The sequence below is a fragment of the Diceros bicornis genome, chromosome 17, assembly GCF_020826845.1.
Source record: "Diceros bicornis minor isolate mBicDic1 chromosome 17, mDicBic1.mat.cur, whole genome shotgun sequence".
Classification (NCBI taxonomy): domain Eukaryota; kingdom Metazoa; phylum Chordata; class Mammalia; order Perissodactyla; family Rhinocerotidae; genus Diceros; species Diceros bicornis.
The window spans coordinates 55,941,102-55,968,694 of NC_080756.1; the positions used below are offsets into that span (position 1 = coordinate 55,941,102).

Here is a 27,593-nt window from a genome sequence, read left to right on the forward strand (position 1 = left end):
TTATAAAAGAGTGTTTTTTGTTATGGAATTAGAGTAAGCCAAAGGCACCTACTGTCGAATATTGTTCCCTCCTCCAGCCCCTGTGACTCAGATTTGGCAGAAGATGCCAGGACCATGGCCTTGAGGAGAGTTCTAGGGATGCCAGTCTGACAGATAGTTGGGGGTATTTTTCATGGGATGATGAGAGCAAAGAAATGCCCCAGGGCTGTGTTCATCTTCTCCACCTGTGAGACAGACCAGCAAGGACAAAGAGGAATTTTCTTTTTCTTATCCAACCCAGTGTGTTGAGCTAAAGTTTCTTTCCTTTTTGAGTTAATCCTCTTTTTGTTTTCTTTTTGTATGGGAGGGGATTATCAGAGGCAATGTCCTTCCTCTAGAGCCAGGTGCCTGAGCTTTCTTCCCATGCCCCAACAATCATTTACTTATACTTGTGTATTGGGAACCAACCGTCAGAAACTCTCCTCCGTCGCTTGGATTGTTGCACTAGCCTCCTAACTGAGCTCCCTGCCTTTATACCGTCCCCCTACAGATCACAGACTACTGATATTTTTAAAATCTAGGTCAAATCATGTCACTCATCTGCTCAAAGCTCTCTAAAACCTTCACATCTCATGAGGTATAGGAAGCAACATCCTTGTGCTGCAGGCCACCCCTCCTCTCGTCCACTCACTGTCTGCGCTCCAGCGGCATCTCTGCCCCTCTCTCAGTCTGCTCCAGCCCCCTCTACCTGAAGTGCTCTCCCCTGTTTCCTCCTTTAGGCCCTTGCTGAAATGGCACCCTCTCACTCAGCCCTTTCCTGACCACCCTGTTTTAAATTGCAACCTATCCCTGTGCTCCTGTTTTGCTTCATTTGTTTCTACAGTATTTGTCACACCATATAGTTTATCTATTTATTAGTTGATTGTCTGTCTTTCTCTACCAGAAGATCCACATTACGAGGGCAGAAATTTCTGTCTGTTTTGTTCACTTTTATATCCCTGACACCTAGAAGTGTGCTCAAGACATATTTTCTGAATGACTGAATGAGAAAATAAATTAACTAAGCAGATGCCAGAGACAACTTATTATGTCCATGATAAAGTTGTTAGTGTGTGCATTTTTTTGAATTGAGCTACTATCATGTGCCATGGCCTAGACTGGGCACTGTCCCACTGGTTCAGTAGAGGTGGCTTCTGCCTTGTTCATTTCTACTTGCTCCTCCTTATTCTTTCTTCCAAGCGTTTCCCGAAGAAAACTGTCCCAAAGCTGCTTCTGTGGAGTTTCCTCTGACTAACCCCCCTGCCCTCTGCTCAGAGCATAGCAGAAGCTGGTGAACTGAGGCCTGTGACTGTCCAGCTGCTACTGGGCTCATCGTTGTCATATGCATGCAATGGTTTTCTCAACTTCGCTTCAGAGTGCGAGTCCTGGAGGGTAGGGACCAGGCCAGCTCGCCTTCCTGTCTCTCTCATGGTGTCATATAGGACTCTGGACTCTGTCGCCTGGCTTCCATTGCAGTTTGGCTACACTCAAAAGTAAAGCTATAGGATTAAATCACCAAAAGTAACAGGGGCCATGATAATGTGACCATGTGCAGGGAAGCTAGATGGCCTAGAACTGAGGATTAGCATATCTTTACCAAACAGGTTCTACGCATGAGGCATCTCTTAAAAATGGCATGAGGCATAGAATGCAGCACAAGACCAATCCCCACTTTTGGCCTAGTTGGGCGAGACTGATCACAAACATGAAATATACCCAGTGCAGTGGTTTGCTCAATAAGTGATTAGAAAATATTTGTTGCGTTTAATAAACAAAATCAATAATGCAGCCACAAGTGGTGAAAATAATACTGGATTTAGTGCCAAAAGACCTGAGTTCCAATGACAAGATGGGATTGTAGACTTTGGAGCCATAGAGCAGGGTTCAAATCCTGGATGTCATTAAATCGCATCTATAAGAGGCATATCTTGCGTGGTTGTTATAAAGATTAATGCTAGTGAAGATACACATTGAATAATGACATTGAGATGGTACAAATGGGTTATCTGTTGTTGGTGGTGGTGTTACACCATTAGCATCTCAGCTTTGCCATGTTCCCTCCAGACCTTGGACCAGTCAGATTGCTGCTTCTTGGGTCTCAGTTTCCTTATACTATATGAGATCAAAGCCTGGACATGGATGATCCCTAAATGATAAAATTCTTTAATTCCTACCATGATGCAGGAGACTAGGGTTGTAGTCCAGGCCTTGAGACCTTGAACAAATCACTTCGCCTTCCACACCTGTTCCCTCATCTGCAAAATGGTCATGGGACTGGGTTGGTGCTCTCCACACTTTTCCAGCTTGAAAATTGTGAATCTGGAGGTGCTTGTGAGAAACACTGAAGGAGAAGTTCAAAACCTGATTTCTATAGCGGAATGGGAAATCAAGACCAGAGAAGTTCAGATCACAAAGAACAGCATCGGAGGGCTGGGGAAGGCATGTTGGAGGTGGGGCTGGGTGGAAGGGAGGGTGGGCAGAGGGCTTTCCTAAGTGAGTAGAGCAGTGCGTCTCCAGCTTGAATAGGAGTCTTGTTAAAGGGCAGGTTCTGAGTCAGTAGGTCTGGAGTTATGCTTGAGACTCTGATCAAGCTCCCAGCTGATGCAGCAAGTCCCCGGATCATACTCTGAGTGGCAAGAAGAGTGTTCTTTCTTCCCCAGTTGAACAGCTGGGCCTCTTAGAGAAGGAGAAAAGAAGCTGATCTCCTCCCCACTCGTCCCTCCATGCCCCACCCCCAGGACCCTAAAGCAAAGGATGTTTTTGCCATTGTTGTTTTTCCCCAGTCATTCCCCCATCCCAACCCCAAATACACATGTATGCTCACTCTTCAGTGCCCTGGCCTCCCCTGCCTCATCGATACTTCCATCACTGGCCTTCACTGCAAAAGTGATTTTGGGAGAAAAGAATCTCACACCACATTTTCCAGGCCCTTACTGTCTGGCAGTGACAATCCCAGAGGAGCAGGAAGTGAAAATGTCTACATTGTTGGAGAGGGTGATGTCATGTCCAGGTTTTCCCACTTACATGGGAGTCGTTCCTCCCTTGTCCTGGAGGCTGGGGCTTCTGCTGCTCCCGCCTGACCCTGCACCAGAAGAGGGGCCTCCCACAGAGTGTTTTTCCCATCTAACCTCCCCTCCACCCTGACATACATGTATGTACGCACATACGCATGCACACACAACCTCCCTCTACCCAGAGGACTGCCTTCCTGCCTTCTTACCAAGGGCTTCTTTTTCACACCATGGCCCACAGAGCAAACACTAATATTTGTAAAGCACATGGGAGAAACAACTGAGGCTGTCACCACTACACACTAGGCTTCAGCACCCCCAGGCACCCCGAAGACGCCCATACCTTGACATGTCTGCAACTTATTCTCCATTTGCAGCCCACCAGTGTCACTCACACTGCTTGCAAGGCACTGCCCAAGCCAAAGCCCCATCCCCTCCCCTCCCCTCACCCCTCTCTTCCTCTCCTGTCCAGGGAGGGAATGTGCAGTCCGGGACAGTTTGTTTTCTCAGAGGAAACCTTTTTACCTGTCCTTTCTTCTCTCCATGTTTTCCACTTAGCACTTCACAGCCAGCGCTGCCCCCCATTCCCTGCCTCCACAAGAAATATGACCTGAACAGTGTCCTTTGCAGAAAGAATTCTAAGAAAGAGACTTCCCTTGACTGAAACAAATTAGAATTTTGCTCTGAGCGGATTACACACCTGGCAGTTCCTTCTCCTTGCTCTGCTCCTCCTAACATCCTGGTGCTTCCTGAAAATGGCCCTTCTTTGGCTGTGATGGGAGAGGAGAGGGAGCTGCCTGGGAGAGCGCCTCATTACTCTTAGGTTCTAGAAAGAGGAAATGAGGGGGCCCATTGAGGTCAAGTGGCTGGTAAACTTTCCTTTTAAACACAGCAGCCAGAGATTTCTGCACCAAATGAGAAATCTGAGTCCTCCATTTCAAATTGCCTGGTAGAGAAATTTAGAATGATATTTTATTCACCCTGAGCACTGCGAGTCAAAAAATCTTATTTCTGATTTCTCCCCCTCTTTTCTCCTTTGGGCATCTTCCCACACCCACCCCATTAAGCTCTAACTCACCCCTTCTCGGCTCAAACACCTTCAATGGCTCCCTACTTCCTTTCGTTGAAGGCCCAGTTTAAATCGCACTTGCTCTGCACACTATTCCCTGACCACCCACATCTACTTGCCCCTCTGTACTCTCAGTTCCCTTAACAACTACAGTCTCCATTTGCCACTTAATAACTCATTCTCGCTTATTCTTTACTATGGTTTAATAGGAGTTCATCTTATCTCCACAGTAGATTGAAAGCTCCCTAATGAAAGAAATCACATGTGGGTTGTACATGCCAGAGTATCCAGCGTTTTCATCCTTAGGTTTTTGGTGTGCTATAGGCCATTTAGAATCTGATAGAAAATGGCAGTCAATCTCTCCTGGAAAATGCACACTCAGAATTTGCATGCAAGTTCAGAGGGTTTGCTGTGCCTTTGTTGCCCGTCTGTGGACTCCAAATTAATCCAAATGACGTAGCAGATAGCACTGTTGGCTGAGCAAATACTAGGTGCTCAATAATTGTCCACTGAGGTGTGACTTTCCCTGTTTTTCCTGAACAGATTGCCCTGACCTTCTCGATTGTCTTTGGGGTCATTGTGTATCGGATCACCACTGCAGCTGCTCTGTCTCTCAACAAGGCCACACGCTCCAATGTCCGGGTAACAGTGACAGCAACGGCAGTCATCATCAACCTCGTGGTCATCCTCATCCTGGATGAGATCTATGGCGCCGTGGCCAAGTGGCTCACCAAAATTGGTACCACATCACCGAATCCTGTGCTTGCCATACGCCTTCTTGAATGTGGTCAATTCAATGTGTGCAAGGTTTTTAGTGGTAAAGAGCAAAATGAAAACAGGGACAGGAAGGAGATACTTTGTACAGTGCGTTTTAATTGGAGAAAGGGGGAAGTACAGGGTGATGTACTTGTAGGACCTGCCAGGGGCCTCCCCTCAAGGCAGAAATCCTTCTTGTGACATACTCCATCGGTAGTCCTCTGGCCCAGCTCGATTGCCTCCCTACCCCTTAAAGATAATCCACAGGGTCTGTTCTTTTTAGCCAAACCTAGAAGCAAAACAGGTTCAACACTGCCTGTTAAAAACTGCAGAATTTTAGCTTTCCTCTTTTTCCCAGCAGTGTCTATAAAGTTGCAAAAGCCTCTTGATACTTGAGCCTGAGGGTCTTATCTGTCCCCATGTTGTCAGAGGTCCAGAAAATCCACACATTCCCCATGCACTGAGCAGACTTCAAAGAGGCATATCAGACTTCCTAAACTTTGAGCCAGTGAGAAAAATGCGGTGGCCTCAATATTCAGACGTGTCATTTGAGCCGCTACCTGCTGTTGCCTGAACACCACTTTGTGGCATTTGTGCTTATTAGTCGGGGGAGGCTACAGCCGAGACCCTTTCCTCTTCTTATTTACGCTGGGTGGCCGAGATGCACCCCTTCCCTTGCTGGATCTAGGGACTGGGAGTCCCAGCCTGTCACTAACCCCAGAGAAGTTAATGATGCATTTTTTCCCTAGTAATTTTTTTTTTTCCCATGAAGAAGATCAGCCCTGAGCTAATATCCATGCCAATCCTCTTTTTGCTGAGGAGGACCGGCCCTGAACTAACATCTATTGCCAATCCTCCTCCTTTTTTTTTCCCCTTTTTCTCCCCAAAGCCCCAATAGATAGTTGTATGTCATAATTGCACATCCTTCTAGTTGCTGTATGTGGGATGCGGCCTCAGCATGGCCGGAGAAGCCGTGCGTTGGTGCGCGCCCGGGATCCGAACCCGGGTCATGAGCCCGAGCAGCGGAGCGCACGCACTTAACTGCTAAGCCATGGGGGCGGCCCCAGTGATGCATCTTTAATTCACTGGCCAGTTAGAAGCTAGACAGTTGATAGGATAACTCCCTGTTCAAGAGAGCCCTACCTGGAGGAGCAGAGAATTCCAGAAAGGTTTCACTGATTCCAGTTCAGTGCCTCTCCCGGCTTGGCCTCTACTCTCAGTGGGCGTTTACTTTTGGTTTCTATGTGGATATAAGCAATTTACCATCGAGAGTGGCAGTTCTGCTCTCTTTAGGCGTGTATGTATTTATAAGCATTATCTGTGTTCCTTCATAAGTTTCTTGAGAAAAGTAAGCAGAGAATGTTACTTCAGTGTATTCAGTGGTACACAGGATTCTACGGAAGCACTTAGGAGGAGCATCCAACACTGGTGGGGGCTCAGGGCAGGCTTCCGTGGTGAAGGCGTCCACTTGGAGAGCTCAGAGATAAGTGGTAGTTGGACAGACACGTGCAGGAGGAGGAGGGAGTGGGCAGGAAGAGAAGAAGGTTCCTGGCATAGGAAACAGATTGAGATATACAGCACTGAGTGGAGAAATCAGCTCCCTCCGGGTCAGGAAAGGCAGACAGAGAAATGGCACATGGGCTGGGCTTGTACAATGGGTGGGATTTTGGTGGGCCTAAATGCCAGCGGAGCCGAAGGAGCAGAACTCAGCATATGGAAGAAAGAAACCTCGAAGTGTGTCCAGGATGCCAGAGAGCTGACTGTGGTGGCTGCTCGAGGGTCCATGACATGTCCAGGGCACAGCATAGTGGGAGATCAGACCCAGAGAGTTGACGATGCCTGTTTTTTTCATCAAAGACCTTGAATGCCAGGCTGAGGACTCTGCTAATTTTTATAGACAATGGAAAAGTGTTGGCTGGCATTCAAAGGGGCATCCAATAAAAAGTACCCATCTTCCTGGCCTGATTACTGAACCAGCTGAGAAATAAGGCAAAGGCAGGTGTAGACAAAAGCCAAGATTTCACTTTAAAGCTGAAAAAGGCTATGTGGGAGGAAGCAGATTGCAGGAGAGCCAAACAGGCTTCCTAATTTGGGGTTCCATACAGACTTACCCTCCCTACAGCAGACAGCAGTGGACAAGGTAGCCCTGCAAGTTTAGGGCATGGGGGAGGGGCACAGAAGAACACCTGCTCCCCAAAGGAAGGGCAGAGGAAGTGGGTAGACGAGGATGCAGTGTCCCCTTCCAGACTCACCGGGGATATGAGCTATCACCCCTTGTCTCACCCAAGAGGAGAAATGAGTAAGGTGGGGGAGACAAGGCAGGGCATTACAGTTAATCCCACTCTGTTCACACGGGGAAACATCAGGAGTGGAATGTCCGCCATCCCCTTCAATGGCTCCTGACCCAGCACCACTGAGGGTGTTTTGAAGAGTGTGATATGATGGGACCTGTATGTTTGCACAATTACTCCAGCAAGGATATAGGATGCCACAGAGTAGAGAGGGGCATGAAGATCTGATGTAGAGCTGAGTGTGTGGGCAGGAAGTGGGGAAGAGAGACAGGGAATCAGAGATGATGTAGAAATGTCCTCTTGCTGTCTGTTTGTGCTACTTTATGTCACTTGTCTTACACAGCTCCATAGTAGTAAAGACAGAAGATACATAATGTAGTCAACAGTCAAAAATTCATTAACACGTATTTAGTGGGCATCTCTCAAGCCCAAGGCTGGGCAAGTTCTCCTTGCATTGGGCCATAAAGCAGTTTCTATACTTTGAAGCTTCATCTACTCTTTCTGGTAGCACTTTCTCCCTCACTCAAAAAGTTCAGGCCCCTCCAGGCTGTTAAACGGATGTGCAGTGCACTATAAGAAAGTGTGTGTTCTAGAGAGGAGATGAAAGTCTAACAAGCACGTTCTGTTCTTTGTAACAGTAGTACTCATAGAGAGTTCTTAAATTAAAAAGAAATCTGTTATCCCATTTCATCTTCACGAAAACTAATGTGTTATCAGGAAGGGAAGCATCATATTCTCATTTTACTAAGGTTCAAACTCAAACTCTACCTCTAAAATGCAAATATCTTTTGTGCTATTTTGCTGTAAGTTTCTTACTGTCTGGGTTGAAGTGGTATATTGGGTCTCCACTCAGGAACCCATGTGGGAATTGTCCTGTTGCTCAGGTCACTCTTAGGCTGGGTGTTCCCAGAGGGCTCAGAGAGTTACTGTTGTAGAGTAGAAGGACACTGAATTCAAGTTTCAGTGGAAAGAAACTTCTAGTCCTAGACCTGGCTCCTTTCTCTCTCCTGCCCCCAGCTGTGTGGCATTGGGCAAACAGGGAACTTCTCTGAACCAAGTTTTATTAATTTTTCCTTAACTATTTTCTCCTTCCTGTCCATGGATCATCATCCCTGTCTGGACTGTTGTCACAGCCTAAGGACTATGCCCTTGTCTTCAGCCTCTTTGATGGGCTTCTATCTTGAAAACCCCACCCAGTAAGCCTTTCTCAAGGCTGGGTTGGCAGTGGGGGAGGGTATCACTCCTGTTCAGCCCCTATAGAAAGCTTCCTTTTGCCCTGAGATCAGATATAAACTAGCACTTGAGGCTCTCAACCATCTTCTCACTGTCCTCCTCCATCCCAACTGACTCACCCAACTCATGGTCACCGCATGTCACCCTGTGTGTTCCACCCCTGTGCCTCACTCAGGCTGCTGTAACTGCTATTACCATCCCCAGCGACACTCCCTTTAAAGGACCTCTTGAGGCCTGCCTCCCCCATGAATCCTTTTCTGGACACTCAGCCCTCAGTGGGTTTCCTCCCACCGCTTCTGAACTCCCGGGCACAGATCACTCGTTCCTTTCTTCATCCCTCACATGTTGATTGAGTGCCTGCTTTGTGCCCGATACAATTCAGGGCACATAGCTGTAAATGGGAAAGACACGGTCCCTGCTCTCCTTGTATTTATACCTCAGTCAGGGCAAGAAGGACCATAAACAAGAACACTTCACAGAGGGTGAGAAAGCAAAACAGGGTGATGTGATAGTGGCTAGGGGTTGTGCGTTTCGGATCAGGTGGTCAGGAAAGGCTTATGGAGGTGGTAACATTGTAGCTGAAACCTGAATGACAGGAGGGCACCAGCTCCAATGAGATCTGGAGGGACGGCTACAGGAAGAGGCAACAGCAAGGGCAAAAGTAGAGGGGACCCAATACCACAGGTAGGGTGGCTTATAAGCCAGCAAGGGGGAGAAAGCTTGGAGGGGATTATCCACTCTGCTCAGTGGAAGTCTATTGTGTCCTGTGCTACATCATTCCTGTATTTGCGTGTGTGTTTCCCAGTATTAGAATAGATGGGGCTATGCTAAGGTAATAAAGTAATCTTACAATCTCAATTGCATAACGTGAAGTTGTTTACATGTTCTTGCTCACACTGCATGTCTAGTGTGATGGAGCAGGAATTTCTGCTTCACACAGTTGCTCAGGGACCCAGACAGGTGGAGGCCACATGGATGCCATGTCAAGGGAAGAGAGCGCTGACGGGTCACATAGAGACTGTGAAACACTTCCGTCTGGAAGTGTCATCCATCACTTCTGTCACAGCACACTGGCTAGAACCAGCCTAACTATGAAGAGGTTGGAAAATTGTGTGGAAGTGCACAGACATTCTGTGAGCAGGAAAGGTCTCTGCCACTTGCTCCAACCAGGGTGCCAAGCCCTGGAGAACAGCGACTCTGTCTTATGTTTCTTTTTATCTCCTACACAGTGCCTGCCTCATGGTAGACCATAGCCCAAGTGTGCAATTGCAAGATGCAATTATTGGTGAAATATATCTCTCTCTTCATTCATGCATTCAAAAAATTTTTTTTCCATGGAATGCTCATAGCCTAGGCATCCTGTAAGCCACAGTAGAGGCTACAGTGAGTATTTATGTATTCATTATTTCAACTCTGCCTGCTTACAAAAGGATTTGAGGAAATATTGAGATGAATAAGGCAAATGCAAAGTTGTCACAGTAGGACAGTGACTGAAAGATGCGAGAAAGCTATCAGAAGAATTGAATTTGCCTTAATAGCAAAGAGTATACACACTAACGGAGATGGTCGTACACAGCAGGGGGTGACCGGGATACCTGTAGGCAGAGGTGTGATTTCTGAGTCCCCCAGGCCTCCACAGGGACGTAAAGCTGTGGATAATACCACTGAGTGGAATGAAGGTTCTGCCAGGCTTCCTTCTCCTTTCTCACACTGGGTTTTAATACCCATCTGGCTTGCCGCCCCAGGTCTCCTAATGGGTGAGGAGGCTGTGACTACATGCTTTGCTTACCAGGTGCAAACAGCTGGTGTAAACAACTCAACAAGTTCCCAAATGTTCCCTGCAAGGCTGGGTGATGGAAGACTGATTTCCTAGGAGCATCCCTCAACAGGCCCAGGCGCCAGGCCTATCTGAGGTTCATTCTTGCCACAAATATTTAGGACAAAAGACAGAATTTTTTAAATGCCTTGAGACTGATTGGCTCAGCAGCGGTAGATAAAGATAGTAATTGTCTCCTCAGCTGTCATAATAACAATAGTCATGCGCTTGAGCTCAAGCCATGCTATAATCTGGAGGCTACACAGCACTGGTGGAGGAGGGACTGGGCTGAATCCTGCGGTGGTGGCATGGGGTTGCTAGGGAAGTGAATGAAGCTTTGGAGTCTTGTTGGCCAAGGCACACTGTACAAAATGTGTAGCCCTGTTCAGCAAGCATCAATAAGTGAAGTTTGTGAGGATCTCACCAAATGAGTGGGGCAAGGACTGTCTTCATCCCCATGACCCATTCATTCCTGAAGTGGTCACAGGTGGTGGTTATAGGGAAAGGATCCAGTTCCTGGGATAGGAAGTAAGCAGGAGTTGGGTAGACATCAGGACCCCAGATACTCAGGCCCATAGGACAGGGCTCAGATATGCAGGAGGCCAGGGTAGGAGGCAAGTCAGCAAAGGTCACCAGGCAGACCAGTTCAGGGCATGCTTCTGTCCGAGTCTGTTTGGGTTACTATGTGAAAATACCATGGACTGAGTGGCTTATAAACAGCAGAAATTTATTCCTCACAGCTCTGGAGACCAGAAGTCTGAGATCAGGGTGCCAGCAGGGTTGGGTGAAAGCCCTCTTCCGGGTCACAGACTTCTCGTTGTGTCCTCACATGGCAGAAGGGGCTAGGGAGCTCTGTGGAGACTCTTTTACAAGGGCACTAATCCATTCATGAGGGCTCCACCCACATGACCTAAGCACTGCCCAAAGGCCCCATCTCCCAGTACCATCACATTGGGCATTAGATTTTCAACATATGAATTTGTGGAGCACACAAACATTCAGACCATAGCAGCTTCCTCCTTGGTCAGGGCACAGGGATATACTGTGTCTTTGAAGCAATGAGCCTCTGAGCCCACACATTGGGGAGCAGGTTATCTAGTGTTCCTGAAAACTGTAGGGTCTTATCATGATGACATAGGCATGGGTCAGGCTTGGCCTCAAGGGGGTCCTGTGCGTACTCTAGCTTTAGGGAATTCTAGCTAGAGGCAGAGTGGAGGAGGCGGGGCTGACTCCAGGCTTCTAGGCTGAATAATCAAGATGCCATCAGCTTGTCTTGATCAGCATCATTCTCCAACTCCAGCTCCGCAGCCACTGCCTCCTCCTCTTCTCCGTTTCAAAACTGTGTGCCAAGTGCTGGCCTGTGTGTGGAGCTGTGCAACTCGTTCTTCACTCTCCACTGAGCGTCTCCTAGTTACGGGGTTGGGCTTATTGCAGGTAATTGAAAAATGATTATTGTGTCAAATTGAAGTCTCCAATTCTTATGAAAATGGCTGTTTGTGAGTTGTTTAAATATTGCTGATATCCCACTCCTGAGTGTCACTGCCCCAGATGCTACTGAAGTGGGGGCAGGGAAGTGAATAAAAGGAGGGATGGGGGAAAGGGCCTGATTTTTATTGAGCACTCGCCATGTACAAGGCACTGGCAGGCATTGTACACACACTGTCCAGCATAATTTTCACAGTAGTCCTGGGAATTGGCCATTTCTTTTATTTTACTTAGGAGAAGCCTGAAGAGGTTTAGAAACTTGATCAAGGCACATGGTTAATAGTGGTATGTGTGAGTGTGCACACACACATACACACTCTGTGCCAAGCACTGTTCTAAGCACTTTATGTATATCAGTATATTTAATCCTTAAAACAGCCCCAAGGGCATAGGTAGTCTTAGCACTCCTGTTTTAGAGATGAGAAGACTGAGCCACAGAGAGCTTGTCACAGGCTCAAGGTCATATGGCTAGTAAGTGAATCTATCCTCAGTGTCCTTGCTAAGACCATGACACTCCACTGCCTGGTAATGTGTAGCTGTTCTTGTTCCTGAGAAAATGTTAAGTGTGTTGGGAAAGCAAAAGAAAACACAGCACAGGCTCCAGAAGACTTGCAGTGCACCCACCCCTGTGAGTGTCAGTGCTGGGGGTCTCCGGCGACAGGCAGGGAGACTCAGTGGCAGCAAGCTCTGAGTGCATGGTCACCTGCCTCCTAGGCCCACATGCATGAGGAGACCGCCATAGATTCACAGACTTTGGGGTCCCACTTTATTAAATTAAAAAAAAAATAAAAATGTTTAAAAGAATTGAAATGCCACCAGGAAGTCCTGAGTCTCAAATTTTGTATCTGGTTCTAAACTATCTTCAGCAAAAGGCAATATGTTACTACCAAGGAGAGAAGAGAGGGAAAAAAAGAAAAAGGAGGGGAAAACTCTGCACCAAATGCTGCGAGGACAACAAACGTTCCTTAAAGAGGAACACTTTGGGTATACATGGGTGGATCTAATTTTCCATCAAACGTGGACAGTGTGTGTTTTTAGAGTGCAGAGTGCTGGCTGTATTGGCTCAGAACACGGGGATGAGGGGGGCCGGCTTCACTGCAGCCTGAGGCTGCTCAGGAACATACGTCCAGAGCAAGGATACATGTGGATACATGTGGGCTGGGCTGGGACCTATGCCTTCCTGAGGGGGAGACCATAGTGGTGGTAATTTGAAATCTGGCCTGAGAGTGAGGTCCCCTGGGTTGTATTCCTGCTCTGCCACCAGCTCCTACTCCCTGGGTGGCCTTGGGCAATTGGGGTGGAAGAGGCTCCCGGCTGCCCCATCTGGGGGCCAGAGGAGGGTGTGGCAAGAGTGGATTCTACAATTGTCTGAGGGTCCCTCAGTGATCTTGGCTTAAAGTACTGTAAATGCTGTCTGGGAAGGAGAGAGGGTGGTGGGAGGCTGCTGCAATAATGAAGAAGATGTATTCATGGCGTAGCCCAAGTTTGTGGAACAATTCATTCCAGTTATGTGAAACTATTATTAGTAACACTGCTACTTATAATAGTCGAATATAACTGGCAAGAATTCCTTTCCAAATTTGAGCTGCAACTATGAGCAACTCTCTTTCATTTTTCCAGTTAATAACTAAAGCGCTCCTCTCTCCAATTCTTCTTATTGCGTCAAATGAAAGAAGTCCGATACATTCTTCTCATTTTATTGGGTTTTCTGAGAACCCAGGGACAGAAACCAGGAGAAGGGAAAGGAGATGTGGTGGTCAGTCTCTGTTTGCCATGCTTTTTCTCCAGATCCTTTGTCCACCCTTCTCTACTAGGTTATCTGCTCCCGAGCCCCAACAGATGGTATCACCCGGGCTCCCCCACTCTGACTTCTGGTTGGGTTCAGCCAATAGGAAGCAATGGAAGGAGTTTAGGGGGCAAGAGAAGGAATTGGGGCTAATTCTTCCCTACTTCTCCCTGGTTTTCCCTCGTCTCTGGCAAAACTCCATCCTTTCTTGATTACAGCTTCTACAGGATGAGGCCTCCCTCATGGTCGTTCTTGGGCTCCAGGAACACCATTTCTTCTCCTTGTCCCTTCACTGTAGTGCCTTCATTACAATTGCTTCTTTTGAACTACCTGAGGTGAATTCTGTTTCCTGCTGGGATGCTGACTAATAGAGGGGGTCGGGCCAACATCCACACTTAAACAAGGAAATACCTGGAGAATGACCAGCCCTTCACTCCTCCAAGTCTCATTGCTACACGATATTGCTGTTGGATGCTGGCCGTGTCCCATCAGACAGAAGAGGTTGGACCACTGCTGAGATGGTCCCTCCATACTGCAGGTCCCAGACAGACCACTAGGCTCTTCAGGGAAGGATGGTCCTGGTCCTCTTCTTTGGAGTAGGCTCAGTCTAAGGATTGCAGCTCTCAGGGTCCCCTGCTTTCAGGACACATAAACACCTCCACCCTCATTTCTAAGATATCATCCTCCACAGAGACCCAGAACCTAGGACTCCCTTCTCTCCCTGGAAATCCACTCTAATTACATGCAGCTTTCTTCTTAAACTTTCCAAACACAGTAGATCAGATGATACCCCATTTCACCTCTCTCTGAGGGAGGTGACTCTCAGTGACTCCAGGGACCCTCAGCGCCCCAAGTGTTGCCAAAGTGTCCACTCTGACATTTTAAGAGGGCTCTGTCAGAGACACTTAGGTAGTTTGTGGCATTTGTCTCACACAAGAAGAGGAAACAAATGTGCAAATTAAATGTCTAACAGGGTGCCTTGCTAAACTATACTAATAAGAGCAAGCGTTTGAGGCCTTACATCATGCTTGGTGCTTCCTGTACTGTCTTTCATTCAGTCTTCACAACAAATATTTAAGGAAGGTGCCATTTTAGGAATTAGGATGATGAAGCTCAGAAAGGTAAATCACTTATCTGAGGACATTGGGATAGAAAGATCATCTGAGTTCCAACCCAGTCTCCCTCTATTCTTCTATGATAGCCTTGTGAATTGTATCATAGACACAGAAGAGCAGAAGCAGGAAGGACTTGGGAAATCACCCAGTCCAACCTCCACATTGAGGCCATGACTTGCTTGAGCTTCTGAGTCCTCAAAGCTGGCCAGGTACTTTGAAGTGTGATTGTCAATTTATGCAATGCTCCATCAACCTTGTGGCATGACTTGGGGGCAGGGGATGGGGAGGGAAGGGGGAGAAAAGCACAGAGGTCCAAGGACTCAGTGTGTCTAACTTTGAGCTCTTAATTTTTCCTCCAAACCTGTTACTTCTCATTCTTCTATTTGTTACTTTTCATCATGCTTCCTATCTCAGGAGATGGTACCACCAAACCACTCAAAATGCTCTTATCAAAACCCAAGCGTCATCCTGGATCTCTCTCTCTTTTTTTCACCCCTAGAATCTAGTCTGTTATGTATTGTCTATTCCACCTTCAGACATATCCCAGCTTGGATCACTTTTCACAAGTTCCATCCTAATATTGGTCATCTCTTGCCTGGGCAACTCTACCCTCCTAGTTTCTCTCTCTGCTTCCACTTCTGCCCCCCAACCCTCACCACACATACACAATTCATTTTCTGTGATCCTTTTAAAATTTAGTATCCCTGTACCTCTCCCCTGCGCAAAACCCTAAGGTGACTTCCCATTGTGCTTCCAGTGAACCTAAAGTCCTTTCCATGGCCTGCAGAGCGCCATTGACCAGCCCCTGCCTTCCTCTCCGGTTCCACTGCCTAACACTTTCTCCTTGCTCAGAATCCTCCAGTCACTTGGACCTCTCTATTCCTGGTGATATCCTTAGGAGTCTTCTGTCCCCAGACCTTTCCCTTGCTGTTGCCACCCCTGGAACCCTCCCCAGCTCCTTCATGCTGGCTCCTCCTTATCCTTCAGGTCTCAGCCAAGAGGTCACCTCCTCAGAGGCCTTCTCTGACCACTCTGACATAAGCAGTGTTCCTGTCACCCTTTTCATCTCCTTCTCATCTCCCTGCATATTCCTTTAATACTCATCACTCTCTGAAATGGTCCTATTTGTCTACCTTCCTCTTCTAGACTATAAGCTCCACATGGCAGGGAACTCACTGGTTTGGCACACCACTGTATTCCCAGTGCCCAATGCTTGGCACATACTAATCACTTGATAGATAATTGTTGAGTGAAAAAAGATAATGATGGAAAAGGTAAAAACATTCCCTTTGGGATGTCTTCCCTTGGGAAGACATGAGGGGATGGACTGAGGATGGAATTACTCCATTCCTACTCACTGGGGGTTTGATTTCCAGACCAGTGTGTGCATTTGCAAGATGACTCACTGGTACTGTGTCTGTGGTTGCAAACCAGGCACATCTGCCTGCTCTCTCCCTACTCCTGTCATTGGCTTGGGGAGAACATCCTCAGGGCAGTTGCAACAATCAAATGGGGAATCCATGTCAAGTGCCTATATAGCACCTGGCACACAGTGGACACTGGATGTGGAGTTCTTATGATGATCCATAACAGAACACTGCTTGCACCACTGCTAGTTCCTCTCTCTCTCTGTCTCTCCAAGTGTTCCTTTCCTCTTTAGCCTCCTTTTTCCTTAAAATGAGATTTTAAGGGTGTTGTCACCTGGGGCTAGGCTGCTGGACAGCACAGTAGGTCTCATGTCCCCTTGCCTGGGGTCAAGACTCACCTTCCTGACTCTACAGGAGGTGTCCTTTGTCCTAAAAAACTCTCTTAGGGCTACAGGAGTGTCTCAGAAACACCCAACCTTAATCTCCAGTTCTGGGGCTCTCAGCTCCCTTAGGCAATACACGGGCTGCCTAATTACCCAGCTGGCTGGCTTCTCCTATGGTGATTCCCTCCCCATGGCACAAACAAGGCAACAACATCACAGAGGATGCTGAGACCACCCCCTCTCCACACATATACATAAACGGAAGGAAGGCCAGATGATTGGGCTGTCAGAAAACACTGCTGTTCACAAAAGCTTGATCTGCCCTGGGGGAGAGGCAGGGAGAGGAGCAGGTGCCTTTGCTTTCTGACTCGGTCACACAGATTCAGCTCCCCATCCTTTGCCCAGAGCAGTGCCAGGGCTGGTACTAGTTGAAATCTACACTTGGACATCTCCTCATTTTGTCTTGTCACCATCATTATATATCTGCTGGCTGGATTGTTGGGGACATGTTAGAGGAGCTGCTTTTCCAAAATTCAGATTCTGCTGCTGTCATCATCTTGCGGGCCATGCTGTTTCCATATGATCAGGACGGAGCTCTGGGGACTTTGAGTTCTGAGCTGGCCCCATGGGACCAGCTTGGGCTTTCATACTAATTATTTTCCAAGGCAGTTTACAGCTGGGTCATTAGTACTCATATTTTTTCATAACACAATGCATCAGAGGTTTAACACTTAAAGGAAAGGGGGGTGAGTAATGGCTCTGCGCAGAAATTCTATATGATTGTCCTCCCTGGTCCTAGTGTCTGCCCTCTGTCGGAAATCTGCTCCAACAGGTCGGGAGCAGGTGGAACCCTCAGATGGCCTCTGATCAACCTGGAGTGGCTTTCCAGGGGTGGTGGGATTTTAGGAGCATGTGAATGAAGTTTGCCTTCTACCTACTCACTCTCTCTCCATGTTGACTCTCCTCTTTTACATCCCTGTAGCAATTGATACCAAAGGCATTTATTTGGAGTTTTATGAAGCACAGCCTAGGCCATTTTCTCATGGGGCACTGATTCAGACCACTCGAGAGGTCTGTGTCTTGGGAGGTGATCCTGCCCGGTGGCCTGAAGTGCAGATTGCCCGACCTGCCCCGTAGACATTATCCTGCACCAGGTGGACTCTGCAAAAACTTGTTCCATTTCTTTAGTCACATAGTTTCTGTCATAGGCAGATGAGGACCCTGGTGTTGGCTATTGAAGGAGATCCAGAAGTCCAACTGGAGTGCCAGGGCTTTGACCTTCTGCTCTCCACCCACTCCCCCCCGTTTCTCACTCCCTGTGAGGTGTTCCTTGAGGCCTTCCTTCCCCAGAAGGCTCAGCAAAGCCCACAACATGGCCACAGAACTTCTCTGAGGTGGGGACACCCAGATGATTTAGTGGCCTATCAAGTGGATTTGCACTGTTTACTGGAAATACCCATTATTTATGGTAGCTCATGGCCCTAAAAACACAGGCACAAGGCTGTTTTTAGGAATAAGACTAATAAATAATAATCAGGCCCATGATTTATCAGTATGGAGGAAGGGAGCCACTCATTTCCACTTGGAGAAAAGAGCTCTGAAGGGACTGGATTCTCTTTCCAGAGAACTTGGAGGAAATTCCTGTAAGGATTGGGACATCTGAGTGTAAAGAGTTCAAAGGAGATTATAAAAGAAAATCAAAGACATGTGCCTCTCCATACCTCATCCTTAATCCCCTTCTAGTCACATTTACAAGGTAAGTTTTACAAATTTTCAGATCCTCAGTCCTGATTACTTATTTTTTAGGTGGCTTCAGTTTTAGTTTCCTTATCCCCAAAATATTTAAAAGTGGGAGACAAAATGCAGTTAAGTTACAGTTGAGTTGGCTGCCTCAGGCATACTAGGCAGAAGCTCAAATTCCTATTGAAAATTTTCCCTCCTTCCCTCCCTTCTTTCCTTCCTGTCTTCCCATCCTCCTCCTCCTTCCTCCTTCCTCGTCCCTTTATCTTTCTTCTCCTCCTTCTCCTTCTTTCTCTCTGTCTCTCTTTCTTTCCCCAGTCTCTCTCCTTTGTAACCCAGATATAACACGGAGCCATGGGCAGTCTCTGTTCATGCCCCTGTGCCCATCTTGAAGTAGGACTTGGTCTTTCGGCACACCCCTCCTGCAAGAACAAATCCAGGATTCTTTGAGCACTGGTAAATAAAGCACGTTTGAATGACTCTTTACTCAAGATTCTGTAGAGAGGCAAATGAGGCAGGTCACACTACAAATCACACAGCAGAAGTTAATGAAAATTTCCATTGGGCATCTCTGCCTCCACTCCCCAACCTGTCAGTTACGTTTCTTCTTCTTTGGCAGCAGCCACCTCATCTCCCTCTCTGCCGTTCCCCCTCCCATCAGTCTGGCTCTAGCCTTTTCTGGGTCCTGCATCTAACTCCAATACCCGCATCTCTTATTTTAAGTAGGGAAATTTAACTCTCCTTTGGGTGCTCCCCTCTTGTATCTTCATACCCATTATCCTGCTCAACACACAAAGTTCTCTCCTTAGGACTTGCCCTCCTTGAAATGCGACAGGGAATTTTTAATAGATGACAGATATTTTTTCAGTATTTCAAATAATATTTTTTTCATGTCATTCATTCATTCAATAAATGTGCATAGTAGAGTCCATCTGACAACAGCTGTGGTCCTCCCAGAAGATGTATCTCTCTGACTTTGCTCATTGTATAAAGGTCATCCAAACCGTGCACGGCAGGGGCAGGGTGGGATGGGGGTGGGGGAAGTAATAGGGTTAATAGCCACATGGGGGTTCAGAGTTATGAGATCTTAAAACTGAAAGTGACCTTGGAAATCAATGGCAGGCATTTCCACGTGGGCCTCAGAATTGTTTCCTTTAGTTAGGAGGAATGAGAATCAGGCTGAAGAAGGGGATGTGGATCTTGAGCTCAGGGAGGACGGGATAAGCATAAATCAACAGGGCCTCTTTGTAGGGGCAGGATTTGTAGCAGGGAGGAGAAAGGCCTTAAAGGTAAAGATCTGAGGGGTGTTGCTAACATAGATAAACTAAAGAAGAACTAACAGAGGTGGCAGTGTTAACTGTAAATGGTGAGTACAAATCGTTATCCAATGCTTATTGGGCGAGGCAGTGCAGGGTTGCCCAGTCTGTGCATGGGCTCATGGGGCTGTGTGCGTGTCTGTCCAGGCGTGGCAGGAAGGAGAAAACCACACAACCGTCTACCGGCTGAAGGATATCAGAGATACTTTTCCAGCTTCGTCTCCCATAGAATTATGACCATGTCTCCAGATTCCTTAGCAGGCAGTGCTATTGCCAGAGTTTCCTGGAGGGCCTCAGGAAGCTTGGGCTGTGGTTCTGCAGGGTGGGGACAGGGGCTGTGTTGATTAAACTTTCCCAGCTGTGTGCCAGCAGCGTCACCTACCAGCCATGCTCTCCGTTGATAGGTAGAAAGTGATCCGCAATCAACATGGAAATGATGCCCAGAGCCTTAGGGGCTAGACATGGGCACAAACATCTGGGCTTGGAGGGCCCAGCTGTGTTGTTGAAAGCAAGGCCACTGGACCTGGATGATGATGATGATGATCATGATGATGTTCAGGACAGTAGGAGCTATTGTTTTTTGAGGTCCACCATGTGCCGCACACTAGGCTGGGTGCTTTATCAGCATTCCCGTCGTGTCTTCAGGGCAACCCTCTGAGGCAGTATCATCTTCATTTTTATATAACTTCACTCCTCTAATTACATTCTGCATTTGTGCTCAAACAAGTCTGATGCTAAAATCCGAACCTACAGCCATCTCTGTGGCAAAACAAAACAAACAAATAACTCCTCCCCTTGACACACAGCTGAGCCACAATAGGGTGACTGGGTGCTCTGTTGGTTCAGCGTGGACTGCCAGGGCCTCTAGGACTGTTCGCCAACATAAGTGAACTGAAGTGGGTTTCGGGATGAAGGGAAGCTTGGAGGTTGAACTAGTTTTCAGTGTTGCTAGCTCTATAGGAGTGTCACCATGTTTCTCAGGGCTTATGGGGACCTGTGAGTACCTCTCATTTCCTTCCAGCCTTAGAGAAATCAAGGCCAGGATCACAGTTGTGATAGGAGCGCTGTGGGGTCTGAGCTTTGCCATTCTCCCGGCCCCTCCAGGGCATTGGGGCCCCAGGACCTCACACCTTCCGTGGCAGTGTCCTTAGCAGGCCTCTGCTCATGCTTGGACCACTACTGATGCTCCTGGGCATCACCTTCTGATACTCACTCAAGACTGTGTTCTAGGATTGCAAATGAATGCAGAGCTCACTGTGCTGAGTGGGAAAGCAGATCATGGAACGGCAGCGTTCTTCTCCCTAGGACCCCTTCTGCCATGAGAGGGGATGAGAGGGGAGATGACACCTTGCTGCTCACAGAATAAATCTGGAAGAGACTTGGCAGGTTGAAAAAGGCTTTCACAGAGACTTGCTAAATGCAGCTCCTTGAAGGAAGTGGTGAAGTCTTCATTCATCCTGGCATGGTGCCTGGCACACTGCTGGTGACAAATATTTCTCAGGTGTGTCATGTTAGGCTGGGGGTGGAGGGTGGGGAGGTGAAAGAGATGTGTGATGTAAACATCATCCATCAAAGATCCTGATTTTGAAGTGTGGTGTAGTAAAAACTGTCTTTGGAGACAGGCAGATCTGGGTTCAAATCTTGCTCTGTCACTTACTGGCAAGGCTCTAACTTCTCTGGGCTTCAGTTTCCTATATCCATAAAACTGAGACATAATACAGTAGTTCCCCCTTATTCACGGGGGATACATTCCAAGACCCCCAGTGGATGCCTGAAACTGTGGATAGTACCGAACCCTATAAATACTGTGCTTTTTCCTACCTGTACATATTTGAGTTGCAACAGCAAACTGGCACAAATTTATTTTTCCTCCTTCACAGTTTTATGGATTGAAGATTTGTTCTTATTGTATATCTTAGCAACTTCAGCATGTGATTTGTTTCTTTCCTTATTAAGTCGAGAACTTGCAACTTTCCACTTGAAGGAAATACTTTACGGCTTCTCTTTGGCATGTGCAAATTGCCAGGAATATTTCTTGCACTTTGGGGCCATTATTAAGTAAATTAAGGGTTACTAGAACACAAGCACTGTGATGCCATGAGAGTCAATCCGATAACGGAGACAACTACTGAATAACGAGAGGGTAGTATATACAGCATGGATACTCTGGACAAAGGGATGATTCATGTCCTGGGGGGAACAGAGCAGGTCGGCCCGAGATTTCATCACGCTACTCAGAACAGTGTGCAATTTAAAACTTATGGATTGTTTATTTCTGGAATTTTCCATTTAATATTTTTAGACCATGGTTGACTGTGGGTAACTGAAACTGCAGTAAGCGAATCTATGGGTAAGGGGGGACTACTGTACCTCCCACACATAGGTAGATGAGAATGAAATGAGATAGCAAATGCATGCACCTTGTGTGATGCCACCTGTAGAGCAGCTTGGAGCAGACAATCTTGTACACATCCCCTTGATCACCCCGGAGGTCACTGCAGCTTTCTGTTTGTGGGTGTTCTCTGGGTGTGGGAGCATGCTCAGCCTGTGCATAGGACAAGCTGGAAGTGCCAGAAAGTCAAGCCCAGTAGTGACTTTCAACCAGTGAGGGCCTCCTGCTTGCTTACCCCTCAGTGTCATGATTCTGAGATGTGCAGCACACAGTCTCTTAGAAGGTCTCCAGCGAGATTGAGTCCCAGTTTCCTGTGGCATTAATCTTTCATGAACACATCCATGTTGTCTTCCCTCCTTTCTCTGTCTCATCACCCCGCTTCCTCACCAAGCTTCCTGGGAGCACCTCCCAAATAAACTACTTACTCCCAAATCCTTGACTTAGAGGGTAACCCAAACTAAGACACAGACAATCAATGAAAGCTACTATTATTGTGATTTTTCAAAGGGCATGGATATAGGTAATTAATATATAGAAATATAAAATACTATAGAAGAAAACACAGAGATTACCAGCTGAAGGCATCTGAGAAGTCTTTGGGAAGGAGATTATGGGTAACATTTGATTTGGATGGTAAAGGATGCAATGGATTTGTACATGAAGAGATGGGTCAAGGAAGGGCATTCCAGGGGAGAGAACAGGGTCATGTGTCCACTTTTCTAATGATTCCTACAAAAGCTACCTGTAAGTCAGGTGGCAGACAAGTCAGGTGGGTCCACACACTGGTCTCATCTGGACGCAAAACTCCCTGGCTGACATGACCCTGGCACTTTGGCCTTGTGCTCAGCACACTTTCAAGCTGTATTTATCAATGTACATGATGCGAGATTAATGCTTTCCTTCTGCCCCTGAAGAGTGTGGTCCAGTAACCTCTTATCTTTGCCAAGCTATTTGTCATGATCTGTGGAGACCCCAACTAAGCACTCTGCACATCTGTCCACTGGAGCATCCCCTGGATCTCAAGTCTTCTGAAGGCACTGATGAAGTTTCTGCTCACTGTTTCTCAGAGTCCTTTTTGGGAGCATTGGCTGACTCCTCTGCTTGAACCTGATAGAACACACTGGCACTATGACCCCCGAGTTTGAGACCCAGGCCCAGGCTGTCTTTATTTCACTTATCTGATGATCCTTCATCATTTGAGTGAATGAACTCAAGATGTTTCAACCTATCCAGAGGATATAGAAATGAGTACTCTCCTGCTAAAAATGGAGGAGGAGAGAAAGAGAAACAATGTCATGGTGCTCAAGACAAGTCTTGACTGTTTCTTGACTCTACTTCAGTGGTTAACAAGCCTTTTTCATCAGGGACTTTTGTTCAAGTAAAATCTTATAGAACTGGCAATTATACAGTAAAAGTGAAATCCTCTTGATGAAGCAAGCGTGGTGGAAGTTCTGCTTGCTCAGACTCTTCTTTAAGGGGCACAGTGTGAAACCATGGCTTGAGTGGATAAGAGGAAGGAAGTGGAAGGAGAAAGGTGATGATTGTATATATCCTTGACCTTCTGTAGCTTCATATTACCTGGCAAGCCATTTGGGACCTTCCAGATGAGGTTCAATTCTGATGTGGCAGAGAGATGGATCTCTTGGTTTCTACTCTGAAGGAGTAAGCTGAGAGACAATGGCTCATGTCACAGAGTCAAAACTCTGGAGAAGTAAGAAATTTGTTTCTCAGTCTAATCAACTTTGCCCTTCTCTTTCAGAGGTTCCAAAAACAGAACAGACTTTTGAAGAGCGCCTGATACTCAAAGCTTTCTTGCTAAAGTTTGTCAATGCCTACTCGCCCATCTTCTATGTGGCCTTTTTCAAGGGGAGGTGAGTATATCAGTGTCATACATGGAAGAGTAATTAGTCACCAGGATTGGGTCCTCCATTAGAGTCAGCCTGTCCCCATTGTTAATTCACATCCTCAGCCCCATTCCCCACTCCTGCCCCCACCTGGCTGTTCATGAAGCAGTGGTATTTAGCATGCTAAATCATTTTGGATTAGCATCTTCAGATTCTGATAAACAGGGAAACTCTACAGGGATATGGCTCTGGGGTCTGAAGGGTTAGTCTTAGAAGAATTCGTGTCTGCCTACTTTGAGGGTGAGGGAGGAGGGAATTTCATGTCTATCCAGTGACTCTTAGGTCTTGCAATGCAAGTCTGATGCTAACTACCTAGAATTAGTGCAGACTTCACAGATTAAGGGCACAGTCTTCCATAAGGCTTACTATGGATACACTTCAGATACTAGCTGCAAGCTCTGGGGTTCCCAGGCCACTAATGATTCTGACCAGCTGGCTACAACCACTAACCCCTCAAGTTTGATAATTCACTAGAACAACTTACAGAACTCAGGAATGTGCTGTACTTAAATTACAGTTTTATTACAGCAAAAGAATACAAATTCAAACCAGCAAATGGGAGAGGCGCATAGGGCAAGGTCTAGGAGGGTCCTAAAACGAGGCTTCCATGTCCTCAGGATGTGTCAGCTTCCTGGCACATCAATGATCAATGTGTACCATCAAGCAGGAAGCTCACCTAAGCTTCAGTGTCCAGAGTTTTTATTGGGGTTCCATTATGTAGGCATGATTGATTGAATCATTGATCATGTGATTGAACTCAATCTCCAGTCCCTGTCACCTCCCCTGAGGTCAGGCTGCTTTCACTTGGCTCAAAGGCCCAGCTGTCTAATCACATGGTTGGTCTTTCTGGCATGGCCTCCCTCACCCTGAGTGATCTCATTAGCATAAATTTAGGTATAGTCCCAGGGACCAACTATGAATAACAAAGACACTCCTATTGGGAAATTCCAAGGATTTAAAGGCTCCTCCAGGAACCAGGGACAATGACCTTTCACATTCTTTATTATACAATAGATCTGGATGTAAAATCACTTCTGATAAATATTTTTTATGGTCAGATCAGTTGGCTACCTATAAGGAGATTTCCCAGGAGGCATCAACTATGTTAGGAAAGCTTCCCTAAAACTAAAAGTTCATCAAGCAGGCATTGATAGTAAGAACTGTCATCATCCACACTTGATAATTTCTTATAAATGTGTTTGTGACCCAAACCACAACCCCTTTCCCAGGACCTCTGCCCTTGACCCTCATGAAATTATAGTAGCAGAGAGACTGTCCTTATAAATGATTATATACTTTGTTGCTTTCCATCCAGATTTAATATCAATAGCAAACTGCATACATATGATATTCTAGGCCAAAAAAAATAAAATAAAGTCCTGACCCATAGATAAACTTGTGGAAATTGAAAGAGTCTTGGCAACAGCACACTGCAATCTGCAGTAAGTGTTGTAATAAGGGGCATAGAGAAAGTGTTTGTGGGACACTTAATTATGAAAAGAGACAAGAAGACTTCACAGAGAAGGAAAGATTTAAGCTGAGCTTCAAATAGACTAGTAGGATTTCAACAGGTGGATGAGGGGATGACATTTCAATTAAGTAAGATTCTTCTGATTACCTGTCTTTTACCTTTCTGTGTCCCCCTCCTGCCCAGTCTCCTTATCCCTCAATAAAATAGACCCTTAGGTCTTAGAAGAGGGATGAGGCAGGCTTCTTCTATTCCTTTGAATATTTTCAGTAAGAACTCTAGAGTTTTCTTTTCTGATCCCAGGAATCTCCACTTGCAACTTTAGTCCAGCTCATCCTTCATTTCCTGGGAAATTAGGTGCACTCACTGAGGAGTTGCAATCAGAACTCGATTCTTGACACCAGTTAAGGAAAAAAGGTGCACAGACAGCACACTTAGAGATAATCCAAACTTCATTGTATTTAGGCTCAGAAGTTATTGGACACACGCACTTGTTACCTTCCCAGCCCCACACCAGCCCCATCCTCAGCCCCTATCTCCTGCAATTTCATTCGGTTAAGAGGTGAACCTTAGGTGTTGTAGGTTATTGTTAGCTGATGACAGGGTGTGAATTCCTGTCCCTGGGTGATTTAGCACCCACCCTGGCCAGGACTTTCCAGGAGGACATTGAGCAGTGGCTATTCCACTCAGCAGGCATACATACCCTCAAGCAGTCCTAACATTCTCTTTCCCTAACTCTTCCCTCACTTCTCGATTTCAGGTTTGTGGGCAGACCTGGAAGCTATGTTTATGTGTTTGATGGTTACCGCATGGAAGAGGCAAGTACAGCCACTGGTGTTTCATGCCTGGCTAGTGGTTTGTAGGTGCACCTGCCCCCTCCAGCCCCATCCTTGCCCCATTGCAGCATGGTTTAATTCACACCCTTGATTCTCTGAGCCCCACTTGATCTAACTGCTCCTTCCTTTTCTTCTTCTCCCTGCAGTGTGCTCCAGGTGGCTGCCTCATGGAGCTCTGCATTCAGCTCAGCATCATCATGTTGGGAAAGCAATTGATCCAGAACAACATCTTCGAGATAGGAGTCCCGTATGTAATGAACACCTCTCATCTCTCTCCTTCCTGTCAGGGCCTAGCCCAGCCGTGCCAGACTTTCAGCAGAATTTTTATGGCTTCTCCTCTTCTAAGATAGCTTGGCTATTTAATTCTTTGTCCACTTGCCAATAACTTTCCCATGAGGGAGGGCTCCTCCCACAAGCCTTGTTTGCCAATCCGGTTTGGGATGTTTCAGGCTCACTTGCTTAATTACACATAACAAGTAAGTGGCAAAGCTAAGAATCAGGTATCTCTGACCTCGAAGTGCATAATATTATTTTTGTTGCAGTATAGTTGACATACAATATTACGTTAGTTTCAGGTGTACAACATAATGATTCGACATTTGCATACATTATGAAACGATCACCACAATAAGTCTAGTAACCATCTGTTACCATACAAAGTTATTACAATATTATTGACTATATTCCCCATGCTGTATGTTAACTGGAAGTTTGTACCTCTTAATCTGCTTCACTTATTTTGCCCACCTCCCCACCCCCTCCCCTCTGGCAACCACCAGTTTGTTCTCTATATCTATGAGTCTGTTTCTGTTTTGAGTTGTTTGTTTGTTTGTTTTGTTTTTAGATTCCAAACATAAGTGAAATCATATGGTATTTGTCTTTCTCTGTCTGACTTATTTCACTTAGCTTAATACCCTGTAGGTCCATCCATGTTGTCACAAATGGCAAGACTTTATTCTTTCTTATGGCTGAGTAATATTCCATTGTATGTATATACCACATCTTCATCCATTCATCTATTCATGGACACTTAGGTTGCTTCCATATCTTGGCTATTGTAAATAATGCTGCAGTGAACATAGGGATGCATATCTTTTTGAATTAGTGTTTTCATTTTCTTTGGATGAATACCCAGAAGTGGAATTGCTGCATTGTATGGTAGTTCTATTTTTAATTTTTTGAGGAATCTCCATACTGTTTTCCACAGTGGCTGCACCAATTTACATTCCCACCAGCAGTGCATGAGGATTCCCTTTTCTCCACATCCTCGCCAACACTTGTTATTTCTTGTCTTTTTGATAATAGCCATTCTAACAGGTGTGAGGTAATATCTCATTGTGGTTTTGATTTACATTTCCCTGATGATTAGGGATATTGGGCATCTTTTCATGTGTCTATTGGCCATCTATGTCTTCTTTGGAAAAATGTCTGTTCAGGTCCTCTGCCCATTTTTTAATAGGATTGTCTGTTTTTTTGATATTGAGTTGTATGAGTCCTTTATTTATTTTGCATATTAACCCCTTATTGGATATATCATTTGCAAATATCTTCTCCTATTCAGTAGGTTGTGTTTTCATTTTGGTGATAGTTTCCTTCCCTGTGCAAAA

The 27,593-nt window shown here is 46.3% G+C and overlaps 1 protein-coding gene across 1 annotated transcript in view; it reads left to right on the forward strand.

The window, feature by feature from the left end:
• ANO2 (anoctamin 2) overlaps positions 1-27,593 on the forward strand; it is a 323,597-nt gene that overhangs the window by 234,596 nt on the left and 61,408 nt on the right. The window contains exons 16-19 of the mRNA XM_058559006.1: positions 4,642-4,837; positions 23,538-23,649; positions 25,911-25,968; positions 26,133-26,233. Of these exons, the coding sequence (XP_058414989.1) occupies positions 4,642-4,837; positions 23,538-23,649; positions 25,911-25,968; positions 26,133-26,233 (467 nt within the window). The remainder of the gene's footprint in view (positions 1-4,641; positions 4,838-23,537; positions 23,650-25,910; positions 25,969-26,132; positions 26,234-27,593) is intronic.